Genomic DNA, 14681 nt, shown 5'->3' with positions numbered 1-14681 from the left:
GGAGCTTCTGCGTTGTTTGCTGAGGGTATGGTTAACTTTCAGAAACAACTTAAGAATTTTCCAAAGTGATTTTTACTGTTTTACATTTTCATCAGTGTGTGAGCATTCTGGCTGCTCCACATCCTCACAAACACTTAGAATGTCAGTGTTTTTCATCTGAGTCGTTCTAATGAGTGTGCAGTCATATCTCACAGAAATTTACATTTACCTGATGACTAATAACGTTGAACATATTTTCATAAGCTTATTGGTTATTCCTCTGTGAAGTGTTTAGAGTTTTTTCCCTTTTACTTGGGTTGTCTTATTATCGAAGAGTTCTTTGTACATATACTGGATACAAATCTTCTATCAGATATGTGTATTGCAAATATCTTCTCCCATTCTGTGGCTTAATGGTGTCTTTCATATCCTGAACAGTATCTTTCAAAGAGAAAAAGTTTAACTTTGAGAAAGTCCAAATTTTTTCCTTTTTTATAGTTTGTGCTTTTGGTGTTCTATCTAAGAAATCTTAGGTGATTTGAGTTCACAAGGATTTTTGCTTAAGTTTCCTTCTATAAGTTTTACAGTTTTAGCTCTTACATTTAGGGCTGTGATTCATTCTGTATTAACTTTTTGTATGGTATGAGGTAGAAGCTGATGTTCCTTTTTTTCTATATAGATACTGAGACATTTTATTTTGTTGAAAAGATTTTCCTTTCCTCTAAATTGCCCTGATACGCTCATCAAAAATCAATTGCCCAGGGCTTCCCTGGTGGCGCAGTGGTTGAGAATCTGCCTGCTAATGCAGGGGACACGGGTTCGAGCCCTGGTCTGGGAGGATCCCACATGCCGCGGAGCGGCTGGGCCCGTGAGCCACAACTACTGAGCCTGCGCGTCTGGAGCCTGTGCCCCGCAACGGGAGGGGCCGCGATAGTGAAAGGCCCGCGCACCGCGATGAAGAGCGGTCCCCGCACCGCGATGAGGAGTGGCCCCCGCTTGCCGCAACTAGAGAAAGCCCTCGCACGAACCGAAGACCCAACACAGTCAAAAATAAATAAATAAATAAATAAATAAAGTAGCTGTAAGAGCACCCAAGCCCTTACAAAAAAAAAAAAAAAATCAATTGCCCATAAATGTGTGGGTCTACTTCTGGGTTCTGTTCCATTGAACTGCATGTCTACCCTTATGTCAATATCATTACTGTGGTTTTAGGGTAAGTCTAAACACCAGGTTGTATGTCTTCCAACTTAGTTCTTCATTTCAAAGATTGTTTTCAAAAATCTGCATCTGATTTCTTAACAATTTTAATGTGCTCAGAGATTTATTCATTGTTGAAACATTTATTAAGTACCTACTAAACTGGCACTAGGTTAGGCCCAAGGGATATAGTAATAAATAACAGACATAGTTCCTGTCCTCAAGGAACTTATAATCTATGGTGTAGCAGGGAAGGTACCTTCATCATGATCCACAGTGAATTGGAAAAAGTGAGGAAAGAAGTTAGTTTCAGTGGAGAAAAATTTTAGTAAGTTTTACAAATGTCATGGTGTAAAAGATATAATGTAACTTCTTATAAGTTTCTCAACCAAACTGGAATTCAGTTTCCTTGTCAGAAACAAAAAAGGTATGTATTATAGTTGACAGGATTATTAAGATGATTTAAAAGAAATGTACGTAAATCAGTTGGGTATTCACTAAGTGGCAGCATTCATTATGACTAATATTAACAATATTAGTAAAGAAAATATACACCCATCACCCTGCAATACCACCCATTCTACCTCCAACTCTAACCCGACATACTGAACTTTAATTTTACCTCCGTAAGTGCTCATTATTAACATTCTAGTCTCAGGAACTGTCACATAAGCTTACATCTAAAATAGCTACAATGATCTTTTTTTTTTTTTTAACCAACAGAATTCTAAAAAAGAATTGCCAGGGATAATTTGGTCAAGACATCTTTTCATTTTGTATCCCCAAATGGATAAAAAAATAAATAGTCTAAAAAAAAAAAATTCAAACAGAAAGTGGGAGAAGAGGAGATGTAGAATGAAACAACATTTTATGAGGATCTTTGTATATTATGTGTTTTTAATACTTTAAAATTCTCCAGCCTATTTCTAGTACATCCCATCCTGCTGTAAAGTGGGGGATACGAGAGAAGGAACTACCCACTTAGGCAGAGACTCTATTGAAAACAAAAACCAAAACAGAAGTTGCATTAGCTCCTGACTTTAAAAAACAAAAGACAAAACAGTCCCAGCAATTTGGAGTTGAAGGAGGAAGGGGTGGTGAGAAGGAGCGGGGGCTGGAGGAGATATGTGATGCATATTCATTAACCGAGCTGATAGTGACTAAAAGATCCTTTTAAAGAGGAGAAAGTGTTCCACTAGAGGATTGCCAACTAATAAAATGGGCAGGATATGAAAGTGTGACTCATGTGAACTTGGTGTCTGGTGCCAGGGAGAGAGCATACAATGCAGCCCCATCACACAGCCTTCACTTGTAGCACTGAGTGACCTGGAGACCTTCCCATTTCCACACACGTCTACCTGACTTCTTGCTCTGAACCATGTCACAACAAACAGAGCCATATCCATGGAAGGGAGGTGTTTCTCAGTAGCACAGTAAGACGCTGTGTGGAAACTTGAACTTTATGAATAATTTAAAGAGCCTTAGATTTAAGAAACACCCTCTGCTGGTGTTTCATGTTGGAATCAAGTCAGCCCTCTCTTATGTACAAGGTAAGGCTCTCAGTCTCTATGGTTTGTGCTGTCTTGGTCTCCTTCGTAGTGACAGAAAATGACTTTCTCTTATTTTTTCACTCCGTTGAATGGGAGGGATTGGTAGTAAAAGGTATATAGTAAACTTCCAGGTTGGTTAGAGTATTCAGCAAATTAATTCTGGGATCCTGTCTTTCACTTTCCACATGGACTAACAGATGAACAGCAACTAAAATATTATGTTAGAAAAACCACACAGAATCTCCGAGATGTATATAGTCTTCAGCATGGCTAATATTTAAAATGGGATAGTGTGACTTTCAGTTATCAGCTGTCAAGACAGCAGGGAATTAAAATAACTCCGAGAAGTCCAACTCAAAGAGCCAGGTCTCTCTTCTGGATCTCTGTTCTTCAGACCCAGGTCTCTGTTCTGGGTCTCTCCCTCTGCCGGCCTCTTTCCTTTTGCGAGTTTTCCTATAGCCCTCGCTCAATACTTCTGCAGCTACTACAGCGTCCAAAGAGCAAGGTGGCCTTCTCATGTGCAAACTTTAAATATACTTTAATCTCATGGCTTTTCTTTCCAGTCAGGTGTTTTATAATAACAAACAGTAACAAAGGCTTTTTTTTATTACTTAAGATATTCAGTGGCTTTTGTCTTCCTAGCGTCAGCAGTCACGTCAGAGGATTGTATCCAAGGAGCTAAATGTGCAGGACCCAGGGTCAGAGCAGCTGAATACACCAACCTCAGAAAACACAGACAATGAATTGCAAATGACACTCAAAACAAAACGAGAAAAAAAACCTTCACACAGAAAACTACAAAAGAACTCTACAGACACTGAATTGGCTTTCTGTACACACTGATCCTGCTTAACTGTGTGTGGTAACTAGCCGAACGTTTCAGATACTCATGGCTACAAAATAAAAGGCTTTTTTTTTTGGTAGGAAGAGGAGTTACAAAAATAAAAATATTATTTCTTTCATTCAATCACTTCTTTATTTAAAAAAAAAAAAGATTTGCCAAGTGGAGATAGATGCAGCTCTTTCTGTTTCAATCTTCAAACACACTAAAGAGTGGCATTAGCGATGAAGTGATTAGTCTTCCGTTAATTCTGCTGAAAGTTCTACACAAAAGGTGTATTGTTTCAGCTGGGATTCACATCATGAAACAAAATGGTTTAGTAAACCCAATAGAAGTGATAGCCCTTTCATGACACACAGGATTCAGTACTGTATATTTCAACTTGTTAGCAAGTCAGAAGCACAAGCGGGAAATCAGCCTACACTGCTGCTGAGTATGAATGGGAAAGGCTAAATTGATGAGCCGCTGTTTAGATTTTCCCACTGGGAATTATTCTGAACTGTCCAGGCATTACATCATTCAGGTAAATGGTAGCAGGACAACATGCTTCTTATGTCTTTGTTGCCAACCAAAGGGCAATATAAAAACTCGAAAGGAAATACATACTCTTTATCCGTAGGAGAAACAGAATGCCTTAATCGCCAAGCTATGGTCAACTGCATTTAATTGTAAGTAACTGAGCAGCTAACTGCATTCTGGTTGTTACCCAAATGCAGTGTAGAAACCTTTTACAGTTTCTTTATGAACCTCCTTGTATCATACTTTAAGTCAGAGATGACAAGTCATATTGATGTCATAGACATATATGAAAATAAAACCTATTAAACTTATTAGGATTTAAATGAGTTTTAAAAACATTTCAAAAAAAAGCTTATAAGCAAAACTTTTTTTGCTAGTATCCTCTCTGTATCCTCTTCAAGACAAAACTCAAACTCCCCAACATATGGCATCTCTCCACCATGCTTCTATGTCCATACTACAGCATATACTATACAAAACGGCCATACTTCCCCCACACACTGCTCGCTTACGTTTCCACACCTGTGAGAAATACTCAGTATCTTTCAAGGCTCAGTTCAGTTCTGGTCTTGAGAAACAACCCACTCTCTAACCTTAGGTGTTCTTTCTGCTTAGTCCCTTAGATTCTGGCTATCGTCTACTACGGCATTTATCAGACTATATTGAATTACTGTTGTATTTGTTGGTCTCTCCTGCTAGACTGTGAACTCACTGAGGACAGGGCTCTGTGTTTTCTCTATATTTTCAGGTTCCAGCCTCAATGATTGGTTTATTATTGATGCTCAATAAATGCTACGGATGATAAATAAATTAATAGATAAATGAATGAAAGGGAAGAAAAATAGAAGGAAGAAAGGAAAATGAACTCAGAAAATGGTGTGACACATACTGAGTGTTTCAGGAGCTATAGGAGCAATTGCGTGGATATAATGGGTTCAGTGACTGTCACCCAGACAATTACTAAGTACATTCTAATACACACTGTGCAACTTTATCTCTATTGCCTTTTGCTCTCCTCCCTTAACCTCGAGTTTTCCTGCTCTTTCTTCCATCTCTCCTGCTTAACAATTTACATTTATATAGGGCTTTTCTCTTTATATTTACCCCCCTGTAATTCTGTGATAGTTATTATATATCCTTTTGTTTGGTCAAGAGGACAAGTTCAGAGAGGTTTTCTCCATTTCTGTTTAAGCTTTAGACATGACAGGGGCACCTACAAGCACTGCAGAATTCCACAGACAACCTCCTGAGTTTGGTAACACTCAGGTGTTAGCAACGCCTGACCTGGCCCAACATGCAACACTAGTGAAGTAAGAATAACACAGTATTGTGAAGCAATTATACTCCAATAAAGAGCTGTTAAAAAAAAAAAAAGAATAAAGATGTAAGTATTTATCCAAGTATTTAGAAGCAAGTTCAAGGAGGAACTCTTACCCATGGCTTGTTTCCCCATGGCACACTGATATGTGTTTCTTGGGGACTGGTTGTGATGAGGGTATGGGATCAGGCCAGCACAAACGCCAAGAAGAGTGAAGGGTTCAATCTCCAAGTGGGTGGTATCTCTATCAAGTTAATTAAGAATCAGACATCTTAGGCACCAAGTATTAAAATAAATATCTCTTAAAGGGTATAAAAAAATATTACTATCTAGGTCCCTGAGGACTAAACTTAAAATTTAAGTTTACATAAATACATACAAAAATGTATATATAAAACACATACATTTATATCAATATAATAATAAAACCTCATAACAATAAAATTTGATGCTAGTAAAACTGATAGAAGGAAAACACAGTTAAATATAACAAAGCAAATTATTTTTTTCAGTGAAACTAAAGAGTGAAACTTTTATTATTTGTAGAAATATAAGAGATAGGAGACAATATGGAATGCCTATATAAAAAATAAAACATCATTACATACTAATAATAACTCATTTAAAGAAATTACTATATTAAGCACACAGAAATACAGTATCAAAAATACCTACATGGCACAACATTGTAAATCAACTGTACTTCAATAAAATGTCTTTAAAAAATTTTTTTTTAATATATCTATATGGATGAGTGGCCTGCTTTTCCCCACTTTTCCAACGTGTATCAATGAGAAAGCTGTATTACCATTTTAGAGAGAGGAATATATCCCCTTTAATAGTTACTATAGACCTATGGGGACCAATACTGTAACCACTAGCTAAATGTGGCTATTGAGCACTTGAAAAGTTAGACTAGAATGGCTGAGAAACTGATATTTTAATTTTACTTAATTTTAATTATCTTACATTTTAAAGCTCAAATTTAAATTGAAATAGCTCAGTTCAGTTACTTAAAACCTTTTAGTTATGTTTGTAACCACTTACATGTATTACTCTACTTTTTCAATTGCAAATGTTATGAAATCAGATCAAGTATCTCCAATGAGGGCCTTCCCTGGTGGCGCAGTGGTTAAGAATCCGCCAGCCAATGCAGGGGACACGGGTTCGAGCCCTGGTCCGGGAAGATCCCACATGCCACAGAGCAGCTAAGCCCACGTGCCACAACTACTGAGCCTGCGCTCTGGAGCCTGTGAGCCACAACTACTGAAGCCCACGCACCGCAACGAAGAGTAGTCCCCGCTCACTGCAACTAGAGAAAGCCCGCGCGCAGCAATGAAGACCCAACGCAGCCAAAAATAAATAATAAATAAAATAAATAAATTAAAAAAAAAAAAGAAGTAGTTCCAATGAAAATTTAGCATCCAAATTGAGATGCGGTGTAAGTGCACACCAGATTTTGAAGACTTAGTAGGAAAAAAAGGTAAAATATCTCAATGTTTTTATATTGGCTACATGTTGATATGATAATCTTTCAAATATATTGGGTTAAATAAAATTATTAAAATTAATTTCATCTGTTTCTTTTTACTTCTTTAATGTGGCTACTAGAAAACTTAAAGTTATATGGTGACTTGCATTATATTTTTATAGATATGGGGCACAAAGTAAGACTTGACCTAGTAGATGTTAGAATCTTGGTTACTTTCATAATACGTTTTTGCAGAAAACTCAGTTTTGGCTAAATGATAAAGCAACTCAGCTATCTGAATGGGAAAGGGCAGCCAGACTGTTTTTAGGTCTTGCTGAAAGTAACAGATCTCACATCCAGGATCTGTGGTCTCCAATGACCTTCTGTCCCTTCCTCAAGTGTTTCTGAAGCATAACTTTAATCATAATTTCAACAGTTTACAGTACTTTTTTTTTTTCCTGAGCCAAATGACATAACTTTTTTTATTCTTGATAGTCAAATTGAAATACAAAATAATTGTACCAAATTCCACTGAAATCAACAAATTGAGAGGATCTGATTTACCATAACATCTCTTACATTTGTATTACAATTTAAATATACATTATATATCAACATAATACTTCATAGGTATATAATGAGATGTTCTTATTTACTATTTCATGATTTTCCAAAGAAGATGTTTCTTCTTTTTTATGTGATTGGTGAAATTGAAATAGATTAATAATTATCTGTCTTATGTTCATCTTCTCTTAAAAATATGGAATGCTTCACGAATTTGCATGTCATCCTTGCACAGGGGCCATGCTAATCTTCTCTGAATCGTTCCAATTTTAGTGTATGTGCTGCTGAAGCAAGCACTACAGTACTTCTGAAGAGAAGTGATTTCCAAGATAACCCAACACATCATGGAAAATTAGTTGCAATGTACATGGCAAAAGATCTCCCACTTATCCAGTTATCCATCTATTTGCTTTTCATTACACATGTATTGAATTGTGTCCCTCGTTTGGTTAGAGAGGATGCTTTCCATGTAGTTCTTGGTTTGAAGAATATAATTCTGACCTTATGACCTCGCAGAACCTCAATCCTCTCCGTCACTTTAGGCCTTTGTCAGCAGAGAGGGAAGGGGCTCTAGGTTTTGTTTTCTTTGTTTCTGTTTTTTACAGAGAAACAGCTTATAGTGACATTTTATAGCCTAGAATAAAACACTTTGCTTAAAATATACTGTTCTGTTTATATATTGCCAATTTGACCAATGCAAATTAAAACTACTTGTTCCGATGTAAAGATTGGGGTAAGCTGAAAATGAAGAAGGTAAAGATCTAAGTTTTTCTTTTTTCATAACAACAACATACATAAGATCATATACTATCTTACTATCTAATAATTATTTAAAGTCCAAACTTCGTAAAAGTCTGGATTCGAATTTTACAAAACAGAAAGGAATATTATTATTCAAAATTATAACCACCCTAAGTTTCTATCCTGAACAGGAAATAGGAGACTTCCTGTTCACTATGCATAAGGGCCTTAAATTTAGCTCAAATTAAGACTAAGTGACCTGTTGCTTGCAATAGTGAAAAAACTGGAAACAGCCTAAATAGTCATCAATAGGGGAACAATTAAATAAGTTATCTATATGTAGTCAGACAATGTAATAAAAGCAAATAAAATTATATATATATATAAAAATATATATATACATACATTAATGTGGAAAAATATCCAGGATGATAATGTTAATTACATTCAGTTAAAAAATCAAGACACTGAAAAATAATTGCAAAAGGTATGTATGTTTGCCTTCACTTAGAAAAAAATCTAGAAGAGTACATATTAAACCATCTGCACTGGTTACTTCTGGAGGGTGGAGTTTGGCGGGATGGGGAATTACTTTATGCATTTCTACATTTTAACAAATGTCATAAGTATGAATTAATACCAATTTTTTCTTATTTTTAAAATAAATTAATTTGATGTATGGGATAGCTTGGTGATTGGGTGATACTGATAGTTATATTCCTTTATGGCAGTGAACAAAACAGAGAAAAATCCCTGCCTTCATGAAGCTTCTAGTGGCGGGAGACAGACAATACACAGATGCATCAATAAAATACATGTTTTACAGATTTTAAGATTTAAGCACTAGAAAAATAAAGCAGCGAAGAGGGGTGGTCAGAGGAGGGAGTTCTACTTTAAATAGGGTGGTCAGGGCAACTCGCTGAGAAGGTGGTACCTGAGTGAAGACCTGGAGGATGTGAAGGAGTGAGCCATGCAGGTAGGTGACAGCGTTCCAGGTGGAGGGGACAGCCAGGGCAGAGGGGCTGGGGCAGGAGCATGAAGAAGAGGCCAGTGTGGTTAAAACAGAGTGAGAGGGGAGAGGGAGGAGATGACGCTGCAGCCATAGCTTCCTTGTAGGAACGTGAAGGCCTCTGTAAGGACTTCAGAGGGAGATGGAAAGCCACTGGGTGGGGTGGGGCTGGGGGGGTGGTTTGAGAAGAGAAGTGACGAGACCATTCTGATCTATGAAGAACAGACTATATGGGAACAAGTGCAAACCTAGTCAGGAGCCTTTTGCAAGGCTCCAGACAAGCAATGGCAGTGGCCTGCAGTAGGGCGGTAGGTGGAGGTGGTGAAAAGAGCTCAGATTCCGGGTATACTTTGAAAGTCCACATGGTATGTTAAGCGATTAGATGTGGGTGTAGGGGGGAAGAGGAGTCAAGGCTGAAACTGAGGTTTCTGGCTTGAGGAACCAGGATGGAATCGTTATTTGTGGGGTTACTATATAATTCTCCAGTCAATCTTTAAACGAGGGGTATAAAAATAGTACTTTGAGAGATTCATACCTTTAAGGAATAAAAATTCTGCTGAAAAGCATTATTTGTTAAATTACAGTAAGACAAAAATAAAGTGGTATATCTCATCTGGCAGTGGAAAACAGAAAACTACTTTCCTGACTGAAGACATAAATAGTTATCAGGTGGCAGTATTAAACTCCCTAACCATTTAATAGCATAATTGCAAAAATTCTAATTTCAGGTAAGTGGTACCTCAGCCACATGCATCAGACAGCAAGTTATATAAATGTCCTATAATGTATTCCAAATGGAGCAAAGATGTTTCTAAAAATATCACTGTTCTAGAAGAAACACTGTGAACATATTACCATTTCATGTCTATATTGCACATAAGTTTAGAGATATCTTTACAACATACAAGGTAGGGAATTCCTGCATTGACAACAGGAATTCAGACATCCACTGACAAAATCAACCCTGGAACAGATAAATACACCATTATGTAGCCTGATTCATTAGTTTAATTTTGGCAGTAATCGAATATTAAAGTCAGAGAAGCAATTCATTTTAAGAAATGTACAGTGAGTGTAAAATGAAAAGGAAGGATAATTAAATCTAAAGATTATTTGTTAGCAGTTTTGTGATACTCCTGGGATAAACTATGGGTTATGCTTCCTTATAAAACAGTATACTTCTAACAGTTCCTACTAAGAATACACAATAGAATTGAAGATGAAATGAAAAAGGAAGGTAGTGTCTATCATCAGAACAGGTTTTAATTATGGTTGTTACTTACTTATTAATTGTATGTTCATAGAGTGCAATGTTACAGTCATTTTCTTCATTCACATCTAAATATTCAACCAGACTCTCATGCAAGAAATCTTCAAAATTCCTGGGAAAATATCGGTGAAATGGACATTGTTAAAAAGCATTTTACTGCAGTATTTTATATGCAACGGTGGAAGATACATGCTTTCATTTAGGCCCAAAGCATCTTTCTCTCCCAAAAAGTATCAATACATTGGGATGTTTGAAACACATTATTCTCAGATCATAGAGTTATCACAAGTCACCGAAATAAAAACAGTAAAACACCTGTGACTCTTGTCAATCTGGTCCCACCTCTAAAAATACCTTCTATGACTTTAAAAACCCCATATGATGAGAGACCCATAGTACGTCAGATGTCTACATCAATATATCCTTCTCGTCCTAGAAACACTGAAGAGTGTGCTAATTTACACCAAGACTCTGTAATCCTCATGATCTAAACTGATAAATATTTTACAATGTCCAAGCAAGTTCACATAGAAAAGAACAGGTTTTTAACAGGTTGATATATCTGGTAGAGAGGAATTAAGAGACTAAAAATGAAAATATGTAATACTTTTCTTAAAAGCTCAGATCAAATAACATTACTTCTGTTTAGATCACATAAATGAGTATTAAGGAGACTGAGGAGTTTTGCTTTTGGCTATTTACCTGTACCCCTGAGCCAGCTCTTCCATATGCTTATTTGTGACTGCAGGCTTCTGTTTCTTAACAATTATATAGGGTCTGGAATAGAAAAACAGAAAAAAAACCAAAAAACAAAACAGATTTACAGTAGTTCAACAAAAGAATTAAATCAGTAAGTTTACTATAGTGAAATGAGGGAAGCTGTAGACACGATCAAACTTATTTCTGGAGTGCTTGAGGACACCAGGTATTTTTTAAAAGTGTGAGTGCACAGGGGCCTATTTTCTCTTTCTCACATACACACACACACACACACGCACACACGCACATACCAGCTCATGTGTGCACATATACATGTATACACACACAGTCCTTTCTCCAAGTATCTTAGGAAATATTTGGTTCTGAATGAGAAAGCAGCATGAAATGATACTCAATAAAGTCTAGAAAAAAAACCCAAAACCTTTAATACCTTTAATATCATATTTTTTTTAAAACTGTGTAAATGCATCCATCATACCAAAAGCATCTCCTGATTTCATACTGGGAATATGGAGAGGTCAGCAGGCAGAGAACCATCACCAAGGAAAACAATGGCATTTTGTAGTGAAGGTCTGATGACTATCAGCTGTCTAGAGTGGTTTGCTTTAGGATAAACATCCCTGGGCTACGCGAGCAGGGTACTTAAAGCTACACACAACCAAGGAGTGGGTATGAGTTTGCAGGGAATATAGCTTTTTCACTTTGGGATTTTTAGTGATGTAATGGGCGTAAGGTAGAGAGCTTTGGTCCACACGTTCTGGTAGATTAACCTGTAACTGTCAGTGGTGATTTGCCTCTGAGGGCTTCGCCACCACGAAGAAACACCCGACACAAAGGACGGCACGCGGCACGAAACGTCAAGGGCTGTTGCTATTTGGACAAGCGGCTCTTACAGAGAGGAGCAAGTAACCAGCAGACACTCGTGCGCTCCACCCTCAAGTCCAAATAACTATTTGAGGACTAATGAGCACTTTTAAACAGTTAAGAAGAGGAGCTGCACAATTACAAAAGGGGGTACAAGCTGCTGGAAAGTGAACAGGGTGAACTCTTCATGGGACTCAACACTGCCTCAAAATCCTGGCTGCCCCTTGGCAGGGAAGCAGAGACACTGCTGCCTCCCTCATTTGGGGCTGCAGTTTAGCTCCGCTTAAGAGACTGAGAAGTGATGACAGAGCAGGGGTAGGAGAGGGAGGGGACCACACTTAGCCACCTCAGTTACCTTTCACTTTACTCAATGAATTCTACTAATTCTTCCTGCCAGATCTATGTTGTGTCGTTACACAATCACTTCTAAAAAAAAAAAGAACTAGTTTTCTTTTAGGCTATGCCATATTATATGGGATGTAATGAAAGGGAAAAATTCTAAAAAAGAGTAAGCTAGAAAATGTCAGTGTTTTTCCCACCCTTAATTGGACCATGTTAATAGCTATAAATAAGCATCCAGTGTTTGCCTGACACCCTACAAGGCACTTACCAGACCTTATATCAATCCTAGGGAGGCATTGTTATTTACATATTTACAGCTGAGGAAATCAAGGCCCAGAGACTTAAGTAATAAACTCAGAGTCACACAAGTCAGTAAGTGGGACACTAGGATTCAAACACAGGTATAGCATCGGTTAGGGCTCTTTGGTTGCAAAGAATAGGAACCAACTCTGGCAGATTTAAGCAAAGATGGAATTTACTAAAAAATAAGAAGAAAATTTTAAGCAATTTACCAAAAGGCTAAGAATTTACTAGGAGGATAAGAATCAAAGAAAAAGGTGCAATGCTCAGGCTCAGAAAGAAAAGGAGCTAGAACAGTCCCAAGGATCCAGAAAGGCAGGGGTAATGAGCAGTCTCCTCCATGCATCGCTGCCAGGATGCATCTGTTCCGACCACTTCTATCCTCTTTGGGATTCAAACTCTCTGAAGAGACAGTCTGACTGGCCTGGCTTGGGTCATCCGCCTGACCTTTGGCTGAGCAGGAGAGAGCACCTGACTGACCGTCCCAAGAAGACTGCCAGTGGGGAAGGGCAATCCTCAAAGGAGAATGACAAGGGTAACTGGAAGGAAACAAGGATGCCAGACAGACACAGACACTGGCAGTCCACTCTCCCCGCTGGGCAGACTTCCAAGCTCTTGCCACCACTCTAGGCACTGCCAGCTCACTGACTTGTGCCCTCACACTACCTGAGGTCCACAAAGAAAGACTTTGGTGAATCAAGTGAAGGCCTATGAAACAAGGTGACATCCTCAGCTGAAGTCCCTGCCTGACCCCAAAGGACCAGATACCATGTCATGTTCATCTGCGTACCACCACCTCCGACACAGCACCTGTACAAAATAGGCCCTAAATACGTGTGGAATGAATATAAGGCACCTACTTTTCTACCGGATCTAACGTTATGGGATCTCTTCATGCTTCTATGTTTCCTATTCTTGCCATTCCTTAGCCTTTCTCCTTTCCTCCTTTATCCTTTAAAGCAATCCTACTTTAAAGGTCAGTTCATAGCAACAGAATATAGTGGGTAAAATCAGGACTGCTGGAGTCAAATGAATTCTAAGGACTTCCGAGTGAAAAACAGACTCCACCACTATCTGGCTTTGGGTAATTTACTTAGTCTTACTAAACCCCAGTACCTCATTTGTTAAATGAAAATAATAATCCAATCTTACAGGGTTGAATGTAGTTAAAGCCTTACACATAATACATCTATTAAGATAATAAATAATGGCTAGCACTTATTACTCGCAGAGTTGGTTGTTATTACTAATCATTTCTGCCTTTCCCAGTGGACTGAGTTCTCTGAGGGGAGAGACTGACTCCCATTAATCTTTGAATCCCCAGTAGCCAGTATGCATATTCATGAGGTGCTTGCTAAGTGAATTAAATTTATCTTAACAATGAAAGAGGTTAAAAAAGCAGCTTCAAAAATAAAAACAAGTCCATTTCTTTCAAAAGCAAACATAAAGAGATCTTAACAACTCTTTCTAGCCACATCTACCTGCACAGCCTTCCTCCATCAGAGGAAATATAGACACACCGATCTGTCAGATTCGTTGAGATGGAAACAAATTCATTGATATATCCTGCTCTTCGCATCAGTCGAAACGTATTCACCAGCTTCTTGTGGTCTCGAATGACACCTAGGATGTTACCTAAGCAGAAAGAAGTAAGAATATTCAAGACCGAAATAAAAAATAAATCTAATGGGATTTAAAATATTTACTCAATAAAAACAATAAGCAGCACTGAGCAGTCATTTGGAAGTACTGTTATTAAGCCTGCAGCCAGCCCACAAGGCTGGAGGGAGCCCCAGAGTGGAGTGGTCAAGGGGAGCCCGGGGTGGGGACCGGAGTCCAGGGCCAGGCCTCCCACACCCTGGCTGCATAACACTGGTGAAGTCAGCCTCAGTCTCGTCTGTCAGCACCGTGCAGGCACATGAACTCGGGGTCCAGACCCCTGGGTCTGAACACTGGCTCTACCACTTCTACAGGGTCGATGCGAGGATTAAGTGAG

At 38.2% G+C, this 14681-nt stretch overlaps 1 protein-coding gene and 1 non-coding gene across 3 annotated transcripts in view; both read right to left on the bottom strand.

Moving 5' to 3' along the window:
- POLR3B (RNA polymerase III subunit B) overlaps window positions 1-14681 on the bottom strand; it is a 114661-nt gene that overhangs the window by 43811 nt on the left and 56169 nt on the right. For both annotated transcript variants that reach the window (XM_068560984.1, XM_068560985.1), the window contains exons 16-19: window positions 14167-14320; window positions 11162-11236; window positions 10473-10571; window positions 5521-5648 (exon numbers count right to left, since the gene is read on the bottom strand). In XM_068560984.1, the coding sequence (XP_068417085.1) occupies window positions 5521-5648; window positions 10473-10571; window positions 11162-11236; window positions 14167-14320 (456 nt within the window). The remainder of the gene's footprint in view (window positions 1-5520; window positions 5649-10472; window positions 10572-11161; window positions 11237-14166; window positions 14321-14681) is intronic.
- LOC137776026 (U6 spliceosomal RNA) lies at window positions 7630-7736 on the bottom strand. The gene has a single exon (XR_011076148.1). It is a non-coding gene; the product is annotated as a U6 spliceosomal RNA (small nuclear RNA).

This window comes from Eschrichtius robustus, chromosome 13 (genome assembly GCF_028021215.1).
Source record: "Eschrichtius robustus isolate mEscRob2 chromosome 13, mEscRob2.pri, whole genome shotgun sequence".
Classification (NCBI taxonomy): domain Eukaryota; kingdom Metazoa; phylum Chordata; class Mammalia; order Artiodactyla; family Eschrichtiidae; genus Eschrichtius; species Eschrichtius robustus.
This window is presented reverse-complemented; position numbering and strand designations above follow the sequence as displayed.